The 18,055-nt window shown below is 35.5% G+C and overlaps 1 protein-coding gene across 9 annotated transcripts in view; it reads right to left on the minus strand.

Moving 5' to 3' along the window:
* ERC2 (ELKS/RAB6-interacting/CAST family member 2) overlaps positions 1-18,055 on the minus strand; it is a 433,721-nt gene that overhangs the window by 105,498 nt on the left and 310,168 nt on the right. For all 9 annotated transcript variants that reach the window (XR_003527258.1, XR_003527257.1, XR_003527256.1 and 6 more), the window contains one exon: positions 5,527-5,592. Coding sequence is in view for 1 of the 9 variants with exons in the window: in XM_027640844.1 (XP_027496645.1) it covers positions 5,566-5,592 (27 nt within the window). In the remaining 8 variants the exon portion in view is untranslated. The remainder of the gene's footprint in view (positions 1-5,526; positions 5,593-18,055) is intronic.

The following is an 18,055-nucleotide window of genomic DNA, read 5'->3' on the forward strand; positions in this document are numbered from 1 at the left end:
CAAGACAATCACATCCTGTCCAATACCTTTTCTTTGGCAGAAAAAGGAAATGATTATACAAGCACTATACACCTGCTGAAACAGCCAAATACTTTTATTTTTTTGTTTCTTTGCACCTCACTGAGCTCAGTCTGAGCTCTAATGACCACACCCAGATGAAATGCTTCCATTATTGCATGTGTGTGATCTGAAAACCTGCAAAAGAAACCACTGCCAGAACAGCATAAGAGACAGGGATGTGACTCCAAACTGGCTCCAGGCTTTGTGGCTGGTAGGACTGGATACCTATGACAGTCATCACCTATCAGAGCTTCCTCTTGAGGAAATCAAGTGTCAAATCCAATGACAACTGCTATTTCATGATGTTAAGTAGGTCAGCACAGGGAGGTTTTCTTAATTTTTTTCTTTTTTTTTTGGAAGTGGCATTATAGCACTGTAACTAAGAGAATATTAAAAATAGATACTAGATACTAGAAAATTTTAATTAGGTACGTATTTTCTGTACCCTAATGAACATTTTCTCTTGTATGTTTTCATAAACTTTCCAAAGCAACTTATCTAAATTTCATTTATTCAAAATCGGTGTTTTCATATTTTAGTATTCAATTGTAAAATCTTACATTCAAAAGTTCAGGTCATATGACCTTTGATTAGGCCAGGTGGCACTTCTGCTTCCAAGCAAACCCAAACCTTCCAAGCAGAATGCTGTGCAGGCAACTCTTTGAAATTGTTTTCAAGTCAAATAAAATAACAGCAATTTCACATATTCCCATGAATATTTGTAGAAGTGCAATCCAACACTATGCAATTCATCACTGAATTCATATCTTTAGAGCAGATTTTCACTATGTCTTTCAAGACATCAGCTTAGCTGTTAAAACAGTGATTAACTACTCAGAGCAACTATATAATTTTGAAACTATGATTAGCTGTGAAAAAACATTCCGCCTTTTCTCACTTTCTAGGGTGTTAAAAATTGCTCTGGTACGTTATTTGTTTTTACTATGGAAGATTATAAAAGAGCATGACTGATGATTTTAGGCCTTGTGATTATTGTCTTCAGACTGACTACATCAAAAGCTTTGAAGTTCAGTTCATCAGCTACATTTTCCAATTTTTTTTAACACCTCCTGCAGTTGCAGTGAAGAATCTGAGGCCTAAGTTCAGGCAGAATGGCCTGAATCTCACAGCTAAAATACAAGTGACAGACAAAAAAACTGCTGAATTTATCCAATGGAGTTCTACAGCTGGATATGAGCGTGGTTTGGTGTCTCATATATACCATGTATGACATGAGATAAATGCCTGTCAGGGTAAACTAAAAGACATTTATACAAATAGTTTTGAGAATACATAAGTCTATATGAACAGATGTTTTTCTATTATGAATATGAACAATCGAAAGAAACTGCTCTCAGTGAAAACTGAACAGGACTGAAATAAATAACAGGCCTTTCATTGACTTCAATTGGCCCAGGATTTCAGCTTCTGCCCATGTCTCTCATGTAATTTGGCCATAGCAGTGTTGTAACAAAGACTTTTTTTTTCTTTTTCAGAGGAACAATGCTGATGATCTTTATTGATCATCCATTTCACAGGAAACACAAAAAGAGTTTTATACTTGTCAAGTGATTCACATATGTCCAGTGTGTAATCAATAAAAAATAACCAAATACACACAGCTAAACAAAATCCTACTTTTAATGGAAACTCTCTGTCTTCTGTAGTGGGCAATTAATACCTCAAAATACTGGCAGTAGTAGTGATATCTTTAACAAGAAGAGAAAAGTAACTTTTTAACTAATATAAAATTTCGCAATCAAAATAAAATCTATAAATGTCTTCTCTTACGAATAAAAGTATTTTAACAGGAATGAAGACTAGTCACAAATCTGTCCATGGTTTGCAAAACAAACATTCCTTGGGAGGTTCCTCCTTTTGTTTAGTAAAAACTAAGTTGCAGTAAAACAATCATGCCTAAAAATTCACAAATCCAAAATGCCCTGGGGCTCCAGTCAATGCAGTAACACCCATTTAGCTAATTAAGCATAGAGCTAGTATTCATACACTCTATGAGAAAATTAAAATGAACACTGCAAACAGTCATGCTCCTTATTTTTCCATGCTACTGAGGCTCATTTCAAAGTTAGCATGTTTTTTCCAACACAGGCTAAACAGAACATCCAAACATAAAAAAAAAAATACAAATTATGTACAAAAATCAAGACTTGAAATAATGAAAACAAAAAGCAGAACAATAGCGAATAGTTAATGCCTTTAAACATATCCTTATATAGCAACATGGCCAAATTTTGTGTGCTTTATACTGCTATTAGTAAGGCCATCTTGAAAGAGAACTGTTTCCACATCTCAGCAAAGACAAAGCCAGGCACCACATTTGTTTTAAAACAGTCTCCTCCTCCCTGAAGCACATAAAACACATCCAATAGTTAGAAGTGAACAGTGAATATTTGCCTGAGCAATATTCTTTTGCCCATGCTGTAGAAATTTCTGCTTTGAAGGAGTTTTTTACTGAATGACACTGATGCCTCCAGAGTGTCTTACAAGGCAACATTTTAAAATTACTGACTATGTTTTGCTCCTAAATCCAAATTTAGCAGACTAGCCTTATGATTCCATTTTCAGACATCATTTGCTGCCAGGCGCAAGCTTCAGTTGTTCTTTGTTTCAGGTGTGAAGGTAACCCTGTTCTAAGGATATAACAGACAATAAATTTGCCCAAACACTCCTAAGCATCTTTTCAAACATCCAATTTACTTCACACCTGACAAAGAACAAAGTCTACAGTACTGTACAAACAAATACTGTCCAAACAGGTTTTGTGTTGATTTCTCTTACAGGCACACACAGACAGCTTGTGGCAAAGTCCCAACTGGTTTTCCAGTGTCTGCTGCACTTCAGTGCTAAGAACTGGAAAGGGAAAACAAGCACTTGTGTTCTACCTGCACTCCCAGCTGTGCCACAAAACATATTTGCTGAAGGTCACATGGCTTCAGTTACCCATGACAGAGTGCTGTATAGGCTTTATTCTTAAAACTTATCATCACCTCCGATTTTCTTTCTTTTTTTTCCCCACTGTAAGTGTGAGGAGAGCGAGAGAGATCCTGTTTCTAACAACACTCAAGCCATGCAGCTACATTTGCTACTAAATTGGCTGGCCAGTGAGATTTTCCTGAACACCTTGTCTGGATTCTTAATGAGTAACTAGCTCTCTATAACCTCACAACACATCCTTGCCCTGCCACTCTACATCTCTACCATCGTTTCATGTCACTCCTGTGCAGCATTTGAACACTAAAGCAGTCAAGTTTAAAGGGACTTCCATGATTTTTAACTTACAACTTTTTAAAGAGAGTGGAGAATGCCAACTCCTGTGCTCACACAGCCAAATCAAGCTGTTTGCTCTCAAGCCTGTGCACAATAGAGACATCTATCCATTATTTTTTCTAAGTATATCTTTTGTAAGATATACTTCCAGCTCTTAACAGTGAATATGAGGAAATTTAGTATTCCCATGTGTTTTCAGAAAGGTCTATAGGTCTGGGACCTAAATTATTTTTTTTTCCCATAGGGAAGGAGGTCTGTGACATGAACTTCCACCTTAGGACAGCAGTTCCACCAGAGTCATGGCTATTCTACCCACGAGGACAGGTCTATTTATGAGTTCAGTCTGCAGGACTGGCTGTGCCTGCTACCAACTATTTGTTAAACTACCTTTGCCGAGATCCTCCCCTTGAAAAGAAACAGCAAACAAATTATTTGTCAAAAGTCTGATATATGACAATAGCAGATAAACTATGTTGGCATTTGAACAAAAGCATGAAAGAGGAATGTCTGTTCTTAAACTGGAAATAAATATGGGCCCAGAAAATAAACAAGACCCGCTCTCCACACCCAAAACAGAAGAATGATGCTGACAAACAGCTGAAAATTACATTACTTCTAAATAACATCATAAACTGCTATTAAAATATCATGCAGCTGCAATTAACAGAACTTGCTAATTACTTAAAAACCTAAGAAAGCCCATAAACCTTTTTTATATTTTGTGTGTAAAAGAACAGCTCCAAATTCTTTCTCAGGCTGCTTATTTTCAGGAAAGAAGAAAGAAACTAGAAAAAAATTAGAATATGAGTCACATCCTTTCCTACTGTTACCACATGCAACATGTGTGTCCATAAACACAGAGGTTACCTACACATACAACCGGTACCAGCACGCCATTTGGACTGAATCACAAAGCATAAAACCCAGGAAGATTTATAATTATACTCTGATAAACCAAGGTTGCTTTCTTTTAAATGTTAATGGTATCACACTGCCCATAATTTTATTTTAAAATTACTGAATCTTAAAGTTCTCTGTAATGGAATTTTAAATTTTTACTTTTTTTTTAAAAAAGGAAATTCAAATTATTCATTATGGATTGCACTAATTTTGCTTTTCACAACTATTCTGAAAAGTAAGCATATAAGAACAAAAAACATTTTGAAGATTTTATTCATATCAAATAGAACAATGGACTTACAACATGGCTTATAACACAGCTGGAAGCAAATCATACAAGTCTTTAACCGGAGGTGACAGGAGTCAAAGCAATATAAAGTATGGAAGCTTTAATAATACAATAATCTTTACTTATAAGAGTAGATTTTGCTCCTTCGAACAGGCCCATTGCAGCAAATAAAACTGCTCCTGTGAGAAGCAGTGAGCAACATTTTCTAGGAGAAAACCACCAAGCCTGATGGTCTCAGCAATGTTGAGACCACGGTGATCATGAGCTGCAAATTACCTCCAGCTTCAAAGGCAAGCACCAAAGAACTGGATATGCATCCATCAATAACTGACACACGATGACAATACAGTATTTACTCATAACTGAGAGACAAACAAAAGGAGCTGCACTTTGTAGTCTTAACTATCACAACCAAATTATTGCATGGTTGTTATTCCATCATACTGTTTCAGGTACAGAACATGAATTGCATGGAGAGATTATACTTTCCTTATTAAGAATCTGCTGCTTATTTTAAAATTTCATTAAAACATTTCAGCTTAAGAGGTAGTCTTATTTTTCCATGCATATTATAAATTCTATTCCAGTGAGATTCCATGCTTAATCTGTGGCAAACTTTCTTAAGTATCATACACGTTCTGCAATAATATTACAGTGTTCTTACAGGGAGTGTTGAGATGATATAGCAGATTAATACTAGTTTAAAGAAATTCTTACCTACCTACTGAAAAAAGAAAATTGTTTAGACAGATACAAACAGATACAAATAGACTTCTTTTAAAGCTTTGTACCTACTTACACCTTTAGCCACAGTAAATTATGAAAAAATTAAACCACTAGACCACTAAACCATTAGACACAGTTTCTCATTTTTCATTGCATATGAGAAAACATCTTCATGAACACACATGTGGGTTCACAAACACACTTGTCAAAAAGCACACAGCTCCACACAAAATTGAAAAAAGATAGAAAAGAGAGTTTCTCACCCCTCAAAACAAAACTGGAACTTTGGTTTATAGGAACGGCTATGCCCATATACCCTCCTCATCATCCTGCGTGCCAGATGTTAGGAGATGCACAGAGAAGGTGTTGGCATTGGAATGAAAGAAGAAAAGGTTAGTTACTTTGGTGCACACAAAATACAGTTTTCTTGGCTGTTAAAAACATGACTTCTTTTTTTTTAAACATAAGCCAGTGAAAACAAGTGAACAAGTTTGTGTTACATATACAAGAATCCGCATCTATAGCAACCAAAAAAACAACAACAGTGACGTACATATTTTTCCATCCTAGTTAAAACAGTGTGTAGGAAGTAGATTATAAGATTAAATATTAAAAGATTATCTATTTTTTATTTGCACGCAATTCTAACCAACATCGACAGCAAAGATCAAACCTTGTAAGTAAGCAAAGTAATTAGTATAATCAAAGTGTCTTAAATTCTGTTTGGTTAAAAGATACAAAACTCCTGAATAATAAAATTCTATCATTAGCAAGGCACACTTTTCCATCATGCTATCAATTAACTCTATCTTTTAAACAATTGTTAAACACTGCACATTGTTGAATACTACTAGATAGTTTTTCTTTTTTCCATTTTTGAATCATTAACATTACTCATTTATTTAAAGTTTGAATAATGAATAAAATTAATTGCAAACAAAAATTTCAATAAATTGTTTTTAAAAGGGGCTATTTTATGGTAGATAAGCTGAAAGCAGAAGGTCTTTCTTCACATTTTTTATAAACTTCAAGTTAATAAGAACAAAATAAAAAGCATGAACTAAATCAGAAGAGTGAAATGTTCTTCCTAGGATACATTTACTAAGATTACAATTTTACCATGATTCTTTATCTATACACACAGAGATGTCTATGTGCAGAGCTATCTCTATATACAGCTCTACTGTGCCAAATGATGTGATACTCAGCTTCTAGGACATAGAGGTGCACAACACAGTGTTTTTTCATTGAACTCAGCATTTCAAAACCAAATAAAATCATATCATTCTAGATTCACCCATTAATATTTTAGAAACATGAAAAAAATACATTCTACAGTTTCAGAGTCTTGAAAGTTAGCTGGTGTAACATATTGTTGGCACTTAATTAAATCTAAAAACTAAATAAAATGAATGGTAATTAATTATGATTGAAATGGACAGGAATTTTAGCCTGAAAATATACACTGCCAGTATCACTACTGTTCCTAGTCCATTCTTGGAATAAAAAAGAGCTCCCAGATGTCAACTGTTATTAAAAACCAGATGTTAAGATAGATGTCTTGCATGTTGCTGAATTAAGTAAAGAAATCTGACAGTCCACTATAAACTTAGCTATCATTTAACACAGAAGAAATGTGGGTAAATTTTTTACAATTAACTTGGAACACATCTCAGTTTTAAGGTCTACACAAATACACCGCACAAAGCAAAGACACAGCGAGGCCTGAATATTCTTATTTATTTTTTGAAACAAAGGGACAGGTTCTGTAAAACTTCCAATGGGCTGGGTTTGCCTCACCGAAAACACAAGTCATTCCCTCTGAATTCTACAGGAGCCACTCTTGCTCAGGCCTAGTAACGCTAATTGAACTGACTTTCAAGTTGACAAGAGTTTTGCCAGAGTAAAGGTTGAAGAAAGACTGAAGGATTTCTTTTCCACTGAGTAGTTTGATCCTATTTCACTAACAGAATGCATTAGGTTAATCTTTGGTGACATTCTTAAAAACAGCACAAATCAACAAAATGGGCAACTCGGTACATTTCCAAATTGACTCCTCCTAACTACACACAGCTGGTTTGCTGCTAGTGCATTGTAATTCCTCTAACAGGCAGACGTTCATTTTCACTTCAATTATTTGTGTGATCTCTTTTTGGCAGAATTTTAGAAGAGCTGAAAAATCAAATATTGTCAAATATTTGTACAGAGTTTTATGGAAAATTAAAGACTACATAGTTTGACACTGATCCCGATATACAATAAGCAATAAATTAAAAGCTGGAGCTCAGTTAACGTCAATCAACATTGCTTTATTGAGTACTGGTCCTGTCAAAAGAATTTTCTATCTGTTCCAATTACACAGAGACTCTTTTTGATAAGGTAAGTGCTTTGAAATAATATGCTGAGATTTCTGTAAGACATTTCATTATGTGCCATGTGACCCAGTGTCAGACAAATTAGCTCTATACAGAATGAATGTTTGCTGGGGAAGGAAGGGGACCTGCAGATACCTTTCTCATCCCAAACTTGTTCCATATTTCCATGATCTGAAAGAAAAGCCTGACCAAGACTGCTTGGAAAACTGAACATATTTAGGATGAGCTGAATAAAGGTTATCAGCCACATAAACATATTCCTGAAAGCATGAATACAGTATCATCTTTGGAAAACATACAGGGCAAGCTTAGAAGACAGGGGAATCTGAAATCAAGGATCTCAAATAGGGCTTTACAGATCATGGTAGAAGTGACATGTGATACAATCTTCAATTTACCAGAAAAAATACAGGCAGAGAAATAAAAATCACAAAGTTTGCTGTATCTCTACACAGTAGCATAAGACCATAAACTGAATTGCACATCTGGTGCTCATGTCACACTCTTGTGAATATTTGTAAGACTGTAACCACATCAGGAAACAGCTAGAAAATTATTGAAAAATAAACTTGGCAGTGAGAAACAAAAGAGACTCAACCTAACTGATCACACATAAAACATTAAAAGGTTGTCTGATCATTATTAACTAATACATAGAAAAGATGACAGCTCTTTTCTCTGGAATCAGAGGATACAGTTACACTGCAAATATGGTACATATTTTTCAGTAACACATCAGTTCTGGGTGACTTGAAGATTTTGTATGAAGACTTAAACACTTCCTAAAAGACGTGGCTACTTGTACCCAAAATAAATTTTAAAAGGATAGATTTAATGAAGGAATTATTGTGTGGTCAGGTCCAGATTATGATCATGGTCCACTTCAACTTCAACAGCTACAATTAATAAAAATCCTCTTCCGTACTTTTTTCCTCACATCTGTTTCAATGAGAATGTGTGTGCCATGATCTTATTCCTTATGCAAAAAAATTTATTACATATTTTCCAATTTTATTGATCAGCAAGTTCACAAAATTGAACACAGTGATCTTTTTTAACATACAGTTGAATAAAAAATAAAACCCAACAAACAAAACCACCACTGGATTTTAAATTTTTGATACTAAAAACAACCCCAAACCCAGTCTCAGTATAGTCTTGTTTTAAAAAACCTGTATCTATGTAGTATTTTGATTTGATTTGCACCTACCCCAGAAAATCTGTTCCTATCTCATTTTCAATTCCTGACACAAGTTACTTGATGAACAGACTTACACTAACCTAAGCAGAGCTCACTCACTTAGCATCCCCATCAAAAAAAGCCCAATGTTTAATAATTATATGTTTTATTATCTAGTATGTTTGGTTAATTGTGTCATATATTTATGCTAGGTAATGCACTGACCTAAAAATACTTGGTGCTTGATGATAGTTCAGGAGAAAAGTAAAATTCCTACAGATATTGGAGAACGTCAACCCTCTTCTTCAGTAAAAGAGTAGGATTAAACCAAAGAACTGTAATTTCATGATATGTGCTGTCACTTCTTAATTTAACACAAGCCAGAAGGTACAGATGCAAGTTCTCTAAGGGACAGTAAAAGAACTCATTGACCACTTACTATTCCTGTTATGCAGACGGGCTGTTTCCAAGCCCTCACTACCTCTTTCAGTGCTCTGGGGTAAAGCTGTGAGATGAGCCTCAACTATCCCTGTCATTCTGCTGACCATTGCACTTTGAGGAGTGGGCATTTACTGGTGTAAATCCTAACTTAGTGGTACAGATATTTCTGTATGGACAGGAACAACTACCCAAAAGCACTGGATAAAAAGCATGTAAGAATCAGGATTGTATCTTTAACTGGGTTCACAAATAAAAGTACATCAAGAAGGTAAGGTTTGGTGCCTCAGTGCAAATAGGTAATGATGGGAACACAGCATTCTTCACTGAAGTTCTGAGAAAATGAAGTTCATTACTTATTTTTCCATCCCTGAGACACTGTGAAGCAAAATAAAAGCTGCAGTTATGCCCTATCATGTATTAATATTGGATCAGAGCCTTCCAGAAGTATGCTTAGTTTTTCATATCAGTGTGTATCCTACAGAATCATTAATCTACGGTTCTTTCAAACAATAAACTGTAATCAAGCAATTTTTGATTAATGTTTGTGTACATTAACTGCCTTTTAAACTTGGATCTTTCATTCGTTTATAGGGTCAAGAATAGCAATTCAATGACAAAAACTGCAAAGCAAAATCTCAATTCCTGACAGGCAAAAAAGGAAAAAAGAGATAGCATTTGGATTGATAAATTAGTATTCACACTTAATTATTATAAAATTATTATCAATTCAAAGTGCTTAAAATATTGAATGCTCTGAATTTTTAGGACTGACATCCAAGTATCTAATTTAGACATATATAGCACAGTGGTATAATCTCAAATACTATCAAAGTCTTTGTACATAGGCTATTAATAGATTATAAATTCATTGATTTTATTTCTTTCTTTCCTAGTCCTTTTTTTTTGTTTTCTGTGCTGCTGCTTCTCATATTTGCTTACCATCTTAAAAAATAAGTGTCTGCTAAATACTATTACTAAATATCATTTACCTTTCTGGTCCAATCACCACAAAACCTAACATTAAAACCTCAAAACTGGCTTCAAAGTAGCAAAATGAGGAATTTAAAAAATAGTGCTCAGAAAACACTACACACATGTAGAAGGCTTGTATAAAGACATCTTCTGTTTTATTATTGGAGTGTATCTCAATGCAAGTTTTGCAGGCACATTTCTCAGCCATCGATTCTATAAAGGCTCATCAATTTTAGGAGAAAATTTGAGACCGTGGCTTTCAGATAACAGGGGCTACATTACACAGCGGGTTAGAAAGAGAGGATAACTCTAATCGTGGTCTACATGATTAGGTAATCTACAGAATTTTAAGAATCAGATGCCAGCAATGATCAGTCTATTCATAACCATTCTGCACTTGGCACACTCTGGATTACTGGTGAACATGGAATAGTTGCAGGAGGTTGTATTTAGCAGCATGTTGGAACAGCAACAGATCTGTAGCCGATACAGTTGGTACTGAGGGTCAGCCTCGGTACAATACACCCACCCTGGGGGGTATTCTGGATTAATTCTGCCTTATCTCCAAGACTGAATTCCTTTTAGCATTTTCTCTGTGTTGGAGGACCTCCTGGAATGTCTCTTTCATTTAAGTTCAATTAAAAAGGAATTTGGGGTGCCCATTCCAACATCATTTCTGGATATGAACCATAGTGCAGGAAGTGGGAATGATGAGGAGGATTTGATTAAAATCTTCATTCCTGATCAGAACTAAAATCCCAACATAGGTGCACTCAAAGACTGCAAAAGTTGCATTACTACGAGGTCAGCTCATAAAAACATGTATAAAATTTGGTTACAGCACAATTCCCCTCACTTTTGTGGCATGCAAGTATCTTTTTAAAATCCATTCCTTCAAAAAAAAGAAATAAAAAATAAAAAAAAAGTCCTAATCTCCTTTTAGCCAAAAGCTTTTGCAACACAGGCAACATTAAACACTTGATGAGTTAAGCTTTTCTGGCTCTCTTCCCACAGTAGAAGACCCTTCCTGACAAGGCTCATCACATTTCCCTTTCATGTGCTGCATGCTAAGAATTAATGTCTTAACTTGGGTTAAATAAATCTACCGATAACCTGCTCATCTCTTCAACTAACTTTCTGATGACTGATTTACGTTACTCTCCTTGTTATCTATGGCTACTAATGGGTCATTAAACATATAACTTCTGGCTCTGAACTGTGAAACTGTCCTACTTACAAGTAAATACTTACATTTACAAATATTATTTTCCCATTGTTACAAAGAAATCTACCTGCAAAGCAATGACATTTCATTCAAATCAAGGACTTAGTCTAAAATCAGAATATCTCGGAGCTTAGAGAGATTTTTATCTGCTACTCAGTTTCTAGGAGCAAACATAGCTGAGGACTAATCTCCCAAACTCTCTATACACAGAACAATTGACCACAGAAGAGTTTTGTGCATGAACGATTTGAAGAACTGAGCCTACAACCAGAAAGCAGAAAGATTAACAGTGGATTCATTTAAGTCCTTGGTGCACAGAGCTTTAGAAGGTCTTTATGTTTCATTTGTATATTCGAAAAGTTGAATAAATCTTAAAAATTGCTCCAGCAATATGTATCTATGTCAGAGGTCTATTTTCATAGCTATCCATAACAGAAAGGGTCACAAGTAACCATGTATCACCCAGCTATGAAAATGACCATAAAGCCCATCTCACCATTTGTTCTATTTGTATATAGTAAGGTTAAAATCAATCAGAAATACTGGAGATGGGGGTAAGCAAAAGGTTGTTTCTGACCATTTACTTTACAACACCCAGACCAGCATTAACAGGAGTAAGATGTTTCACCAGATACTCATGCATTCTAAAGTTTTATCACTAGATGAAGTGGAAACTCAATGCTTCTTACAAGAAGTGGTCCGTGAAATCAGATTTGCAATGCAAAAATTTATGGTCCCCTTTGTAGTGAAAGCCTGTGACATGTTATCTCACTTAAGTAACGAGCGCCAGATATGCAACTTTTGTTATCAAGTTACTGTCTCCCAGAAATGCATTTTTGGCTCTTTCAGCTGGTCTAAAGACCTATTTTAGACTATGATGGTGGCAGATAATTTTTCTACTAAGAAATATAAGATAAATGTAAACCTCTATATGTGTTGTATATTATAACACACACATTCAGGGGAAGTGAGGGGGAGAGGTTTCTGTAGCTAAACATGATCTCGAAAAATTCTTCCATATGTGGAAAAGACTGCAAATCTAACATATAAATATAGATATATATAAATATACACACTGAGCAGTGTGTATACATTTATATCACATTCATTAAACCTCAAAACATAAAATAAATTCATTTCTATAAGCAAAGGAGAGGTATAACTTTTCAATATAGAAAATCCATCTCCTGGAGCATCATAGATGACAAAACCTATATTTTCTACTTCTTGCTTTTAATACAGGTCAGGCTCAGCTGGTATTTTAGTAAATTACAAATTTAGCATAATTAAAAGGTAGATGAAAATTAATCTGCCTATAATATAATTACAATTAGGAGGAATAACAAAAGAATTAACAAATATTACAAATTTCTATTGGTTTTTACTGTCAATGAGAAATTTTGAGTAGCATACAATGTTTGTAACTGCAAAATGGCAGCATACCAAAATTCAGAACTAGAGTATCCCTGAAAGATAAATTCAAATTCAGAGCAGATTCTTCTGGATTTCAGGGCTCCTTCTTTCATTCCATCACAAGTACTATGTAGCTTAAAATAATCCTTAGATTTGAAACCAATCATATTAACCTCAAAATGTGGGCAAGCCTCTGTGGGAGATTATTTCAGTTTTCTTTTGAGGGTAAAGTAGACAGAAATACTTAGACAGATGTCAGAGGCAGGAAAAATTCTCTGTACCTACTGAAATAATGACATGATCACACTTTCTGACTTTTAAGAAACGCTTAGACAGAAATTACATCCTCATTAGAAGAGAACAATTTGCCATTCGGTAGCGTGTTTATACTAAACACTACAGCTGTGATAACTGCATACAATTTAATTGGAAAATTGATGTTTTGAAGGTGACCACGATATAAATAGGATTTTACTGCATTCCGTTCAACAAGTCTGTACAGCGAGTGACGTGAATCCCAAGTTCTTTGTTCCAGAAGAATAATATGTGTAGCAAAGATGAAAAATCAGGGGAAATACTTAAAAATGTGAAAGCATTTATATGACTAATTTGCACTGCACTCCTGAGTTCTCGAGAATCTAATTAATTCAGCACAATACTAGTTATTTACAGTGGATATGCCTGGGATTGTTTATACTGAATGTACTGACAAGCAAACCTTGCCCTGCCCAAATTCCTAAATTAAATAAATCCATGTGACTCCAATGAGCTTAGTGCAGGCTCAGCTCTGTGCTAATGCAATTGCATACTTCCTTGCAGCTTGAGGCACCAGCAGAACAAGTTCACATACATTTAGTGAACAGACAAGAGCAAGCTCACACCTGCCCAAATACAATGTGTAAACACACAGGATAAAGAAACACACAGAATATTAAACAATATCTGGGTCAGGGAGGAAGCTAACATTTCCAATTTACTGCGTTACACAGCTATATCATATCACTCTATACAACAATGTCACTGGTGCTTTGGGTTTTCCCCTGCTTTTTTTTTTTTTCCTTCTTTCTTGAAAGACAAAGTTTCAATGATGTAGAAAACTCCCAAACAAGATATTTCAGTTTTCCAGGTACTAAACTTCTGCTCTGATTGAACTTTCTACTCAAAGACACAAGGAGTTTGAAGAATTGTATGCTTTTCAAATAACCATGGTTATTTGCATTAGCTAAAATAATCGGTTTCGGTTTATGTTTGTCTGGATTTTAGGTTGTGCTGTTTGGTTTTGTGTTGTTTTGTTGTTTCTTTATTGTTTGGCTTTTTTTGAGGGAAAATCTCAATTTCAATATTCCTGAGGCCTATTCATGAGTTTGAGGTTGGCAATTTTCCACTGTGGACACAGAATATAAGGCATTATGCTAACAGCCAGAGCTGCCAAAATACACAAAGTAGCATGCTCTGCCTTCCCCACAATTACATATGGATCAATACAGTGATTTGTAGATCAGGATCCAGACACTAAAATAATAATTGTTGCTTGACTGTCCTGTGATTCTGATTTCAAAGTCATCTACCTCAAACAAAATACCATCTGACCTGTTCAGAGTTTTTCACATATCATCTTTCAGCAACTCCGAGGACATTTAGCAGTTCCAGCTGATGAACAAAGACCTGTTGCCAAGATCAGTCACCACTTTACAAAAGAATAAACACATTTTTTGAGAGCATATGGTCGTCTTCAAAAAGTTAGTTTGTAGTGGCATACTAAAACTACTTGGCAACAGTCAGCTTGTTGTCAGGTTTCATGCATCACTGCATGTGATTTCGTTTTTAAAATGAATGAGTTTACCAGCATACTTTCAAAAAGCCTGTTTTAAAATGACATGCATGTAATACTAAGACAGCTCTGTAACAGTTGGCTTTGTGACTGGAGATAAAGTCCTGTCCCATCACTGTCCTGATAAGGAGGACATTTGCTTTAGACAAGAGGATAGTTTAGAGACCTCGAACCACCTTTTAGGCCTCTTTGCTGAGATCTCAAAGTAATAGAAAACTTCTTGAATTTGTGTCAAACTACTTCTAAACACCACTACCTTGTAGAAGGGCCATCAAAAATGTTTTAAGTAGGAACAAAATCTCTATGTAGCCACACAGGATTAAAAATGTAAAAGGACATCTTTTTACATGCTTTGACACCATGTGACATTCCATCCCCAATTACAGCTTCTAAGAATAGGGCCAACTTTTTGGAAAACAGCCAGCTCCTAAAGCTTTATGGCACACCCTATGATATTCACATTTTTCTAAAAATCTGATTCTTTTTTATGAGAACATAATCTCTCATCACAAAACAAAATTAAAATATATTTGTAGCCTTGGTGACCATAGAGTAAAGCATTCAGCTTTGAATTCAGCACTACAGCTTGGGAATTCAGGAAACTCTTAGGAGATTAGAAACACTGTATATTTTATGCATTTAAAAACCTAAAGTACAATGGGAAGTAAGAAGATTGGATAGTTCTTATAATAATCAGGTCTGGTAATAAAGTCTTAAAAGTACGAAAATTCTTTGGATGTTATACTTTCAGTCTTCCACTGTGTGGATGCAGAATCAAGTTCTCAAATAGTCTAATTTCCTATCAAGAAAGCCATCAGACCAACTTAAGTATATCCAAGCCACATACATGTCATAGATTGCCTACACTTCTGATTAAGTCCCTTTTTCATGTAGAGAGACTGCTTCTAATTTAAATAATCGATTACAGTTTTTTACTACATCGTAAGGAAGGAACTGTACTTTAGACCTTCAACCACATGGCAAAGTTCTCCTGAATTTGAAGAAAGTCCTGGGTGGTGGCAAAGGAATGCTATTCATTACGTGGAGAACATCCCCAAGCTAGAGATCTGTCATATGTGCCAGTAAGTTAAGGACTGTAAGGATTTTGAGCAGGAATGTCAAATGCCCACAGAAATTATTAGTAAGTGAATATGGGGGACTAGAGCCTGAAACTCAGAAGAGGAAACAAACAGGAAGAGTCAGAGAGGCTCCTGAGATTAGAACTCAAAGGGAAGGAGATGTCTCAATTTGACCAGACTGGTGGTTAGCAAGGCAGAATTCCCTGTTGGTTAGTAATGTGCAGTCCTGTTCTGAGATATTAAAAGGATAAAGCTGACAGAAGGGCTGTAGGGCAGGAAGGCAGCTGTGGCAGGGAATACAAATGTGCTGATTCCTAACAACTTCCAACAGTTACAGCAATTTGCTTCAAGAGCACACAGTCATTTGTGTGACACAGACAGGCACTTCCTTCAAGTCATTTTCCATACAAAGAAGAAAACTGAATGATGATGTGGGTAAACTGAGGCCAAGACAAAAAGGTTTTGAGGAAAAACAGTAAGAATGTAGAGGTGAGAAATATGAGAAACATGGAGCTGGACCGTAGGTTTTGTGATGAAGTCTAAGCTACAGGACAGGACAGCTCCTAAATCTGGAAGTTCAAATTTATTTAGCCATGGGGGTTTTTTGTTCCAAATAGATCTTGGATACAACGATCCAGATTAGATTACTGTAGTGCACTCTACAAGGTGCTGCATATTATAACTCCTTGGAAACTGAAGCTAGTATAGAATGCTTATTAAGCTAATTTTCATGCTAGGAGTATTATACCCACACTTCAGGATACACACTGACTGCCAAAATGTTTCCAGGTGGAATTTACGAAAGATTGCCAACTCTCAAGCTAAAACTGAAGAGAATAAATTGGTTTTTGTGCAAAGCTGCAAAATTATCTTTTTTTCTGAGATTTTTAAAGACTACTAAAAATGGTTACTACTGCAATGTCAATAGCATGGCAGCACTCGATCTCCATACATTTATTCACATAATAAAATCAGATACACCAACATAACCAGGGATCACATCATGACTCGCTGTAACATGACCATGTGTATGGGCAGAGGAGAGTTAGAATCTTCCTACTGTTTGAGAAGTTTTCTTACAGCTTCACCAGAGTTTAGGTAAAACAAGGACGTACAAGGGCAAAAAAGGTCACCAATCTATGCCTCTCCCTAAACAGAAGAGCAAAAGGCAAGAAAGGGCTGGAAACTTGATTTTGCTCCCCAGCAGCAGCCAGAAAACTTAAACACATTCATTACATCTGAAAAAAAGGTGTTCAACTGATTCCTTCAAGAGAAGTCAGAGAACCTATTCCTTTACTACTCTAGAGCCATCCTGCCACACGCTGCCCATGGCAGGATATGAAATCAAGTCACAGTTATAACAAAAACACGATCTTTAAAAGAAACGAAACCTGAACAGGACAGCTCCTCATAAAAAGTAGGCTTATTTCAAGCAGGATGTGTGTATATATTTCTTCCAAGAAACTGGAGGTACACCATTCTCTTTAAAAGGAGTACACAAATATCTCATTCTTTGTTACAAACATGTCCTCCAGCGCACACGTACATACTTTTACAGACATATGTAACAACATGCAGGTATTTCTCTACAGAAATTTAGCATGTAAATTAGAAAACCCAGTATTATCTATAGAAATTAGAAAAGTTTCAAGATTAACACTGTATGTTCAACTATACCTCTCCAGAAGTTGTGAGAAAACTTTCAAAACTTCTCCCTAGCATTCACTAAATTAATTGGTATTTATGTTACAATATGCACAACTTCCTGGTCACCTTACAAAATTAAAAATCTCCTCTGATGATCTGCAAGGTTATTATTCTTTTCAGTTTCTTCTGTTCTTTTAAACCATATGTTGCTTTATAGCCATCAAAACCCACATATCTAGAATTTGTGTGTAATACTGAATGGGAAATGCAGGTTTCTACAGCACATGGCACTCAAATTGCTGCACAAATGAATGACATATAGAATGGTAAATAAAACACAGAAAGGAAAGAAAAAATAAAACCCATGATTAAAAAATGTAAGATAAAGCAATGACCAGAGTTCACTCATGATTATCCTTGTCTGTGCTGTTCTCAAAGATTATTTTAGCAAGGATTTTGCTATGGATCTCCTATTTGCTTGCTTTGCAAGTAAGTATATGCTGGGCTAATTGTTCACAGAGTCTGTGGAAACTTAGGGAGCGCTTCAGGAGAACACCTATTCCAAGTCCAACATGAGGTGAAATAAAGTTATATTCATCTAACCTGTTCTTAAAAATCTTCAAGAAAAG

The sequence above is a fragment of the Corapipo altera genome, unplaced genomic scaffold (genome assembly GCF_003945725.1).
Source record: "Corapipo altera isolate COAL_440 unplaced genomic scaffold, ASM394572v1 55, whole genome shotgun sequence".
NCBI classification, from domain to species: domain Eukaryota; kingdom Metazoa; phylum Chordata; class Aves; order Passeriformes; family Pipridae; genus Corapipo; species Corapipo altera.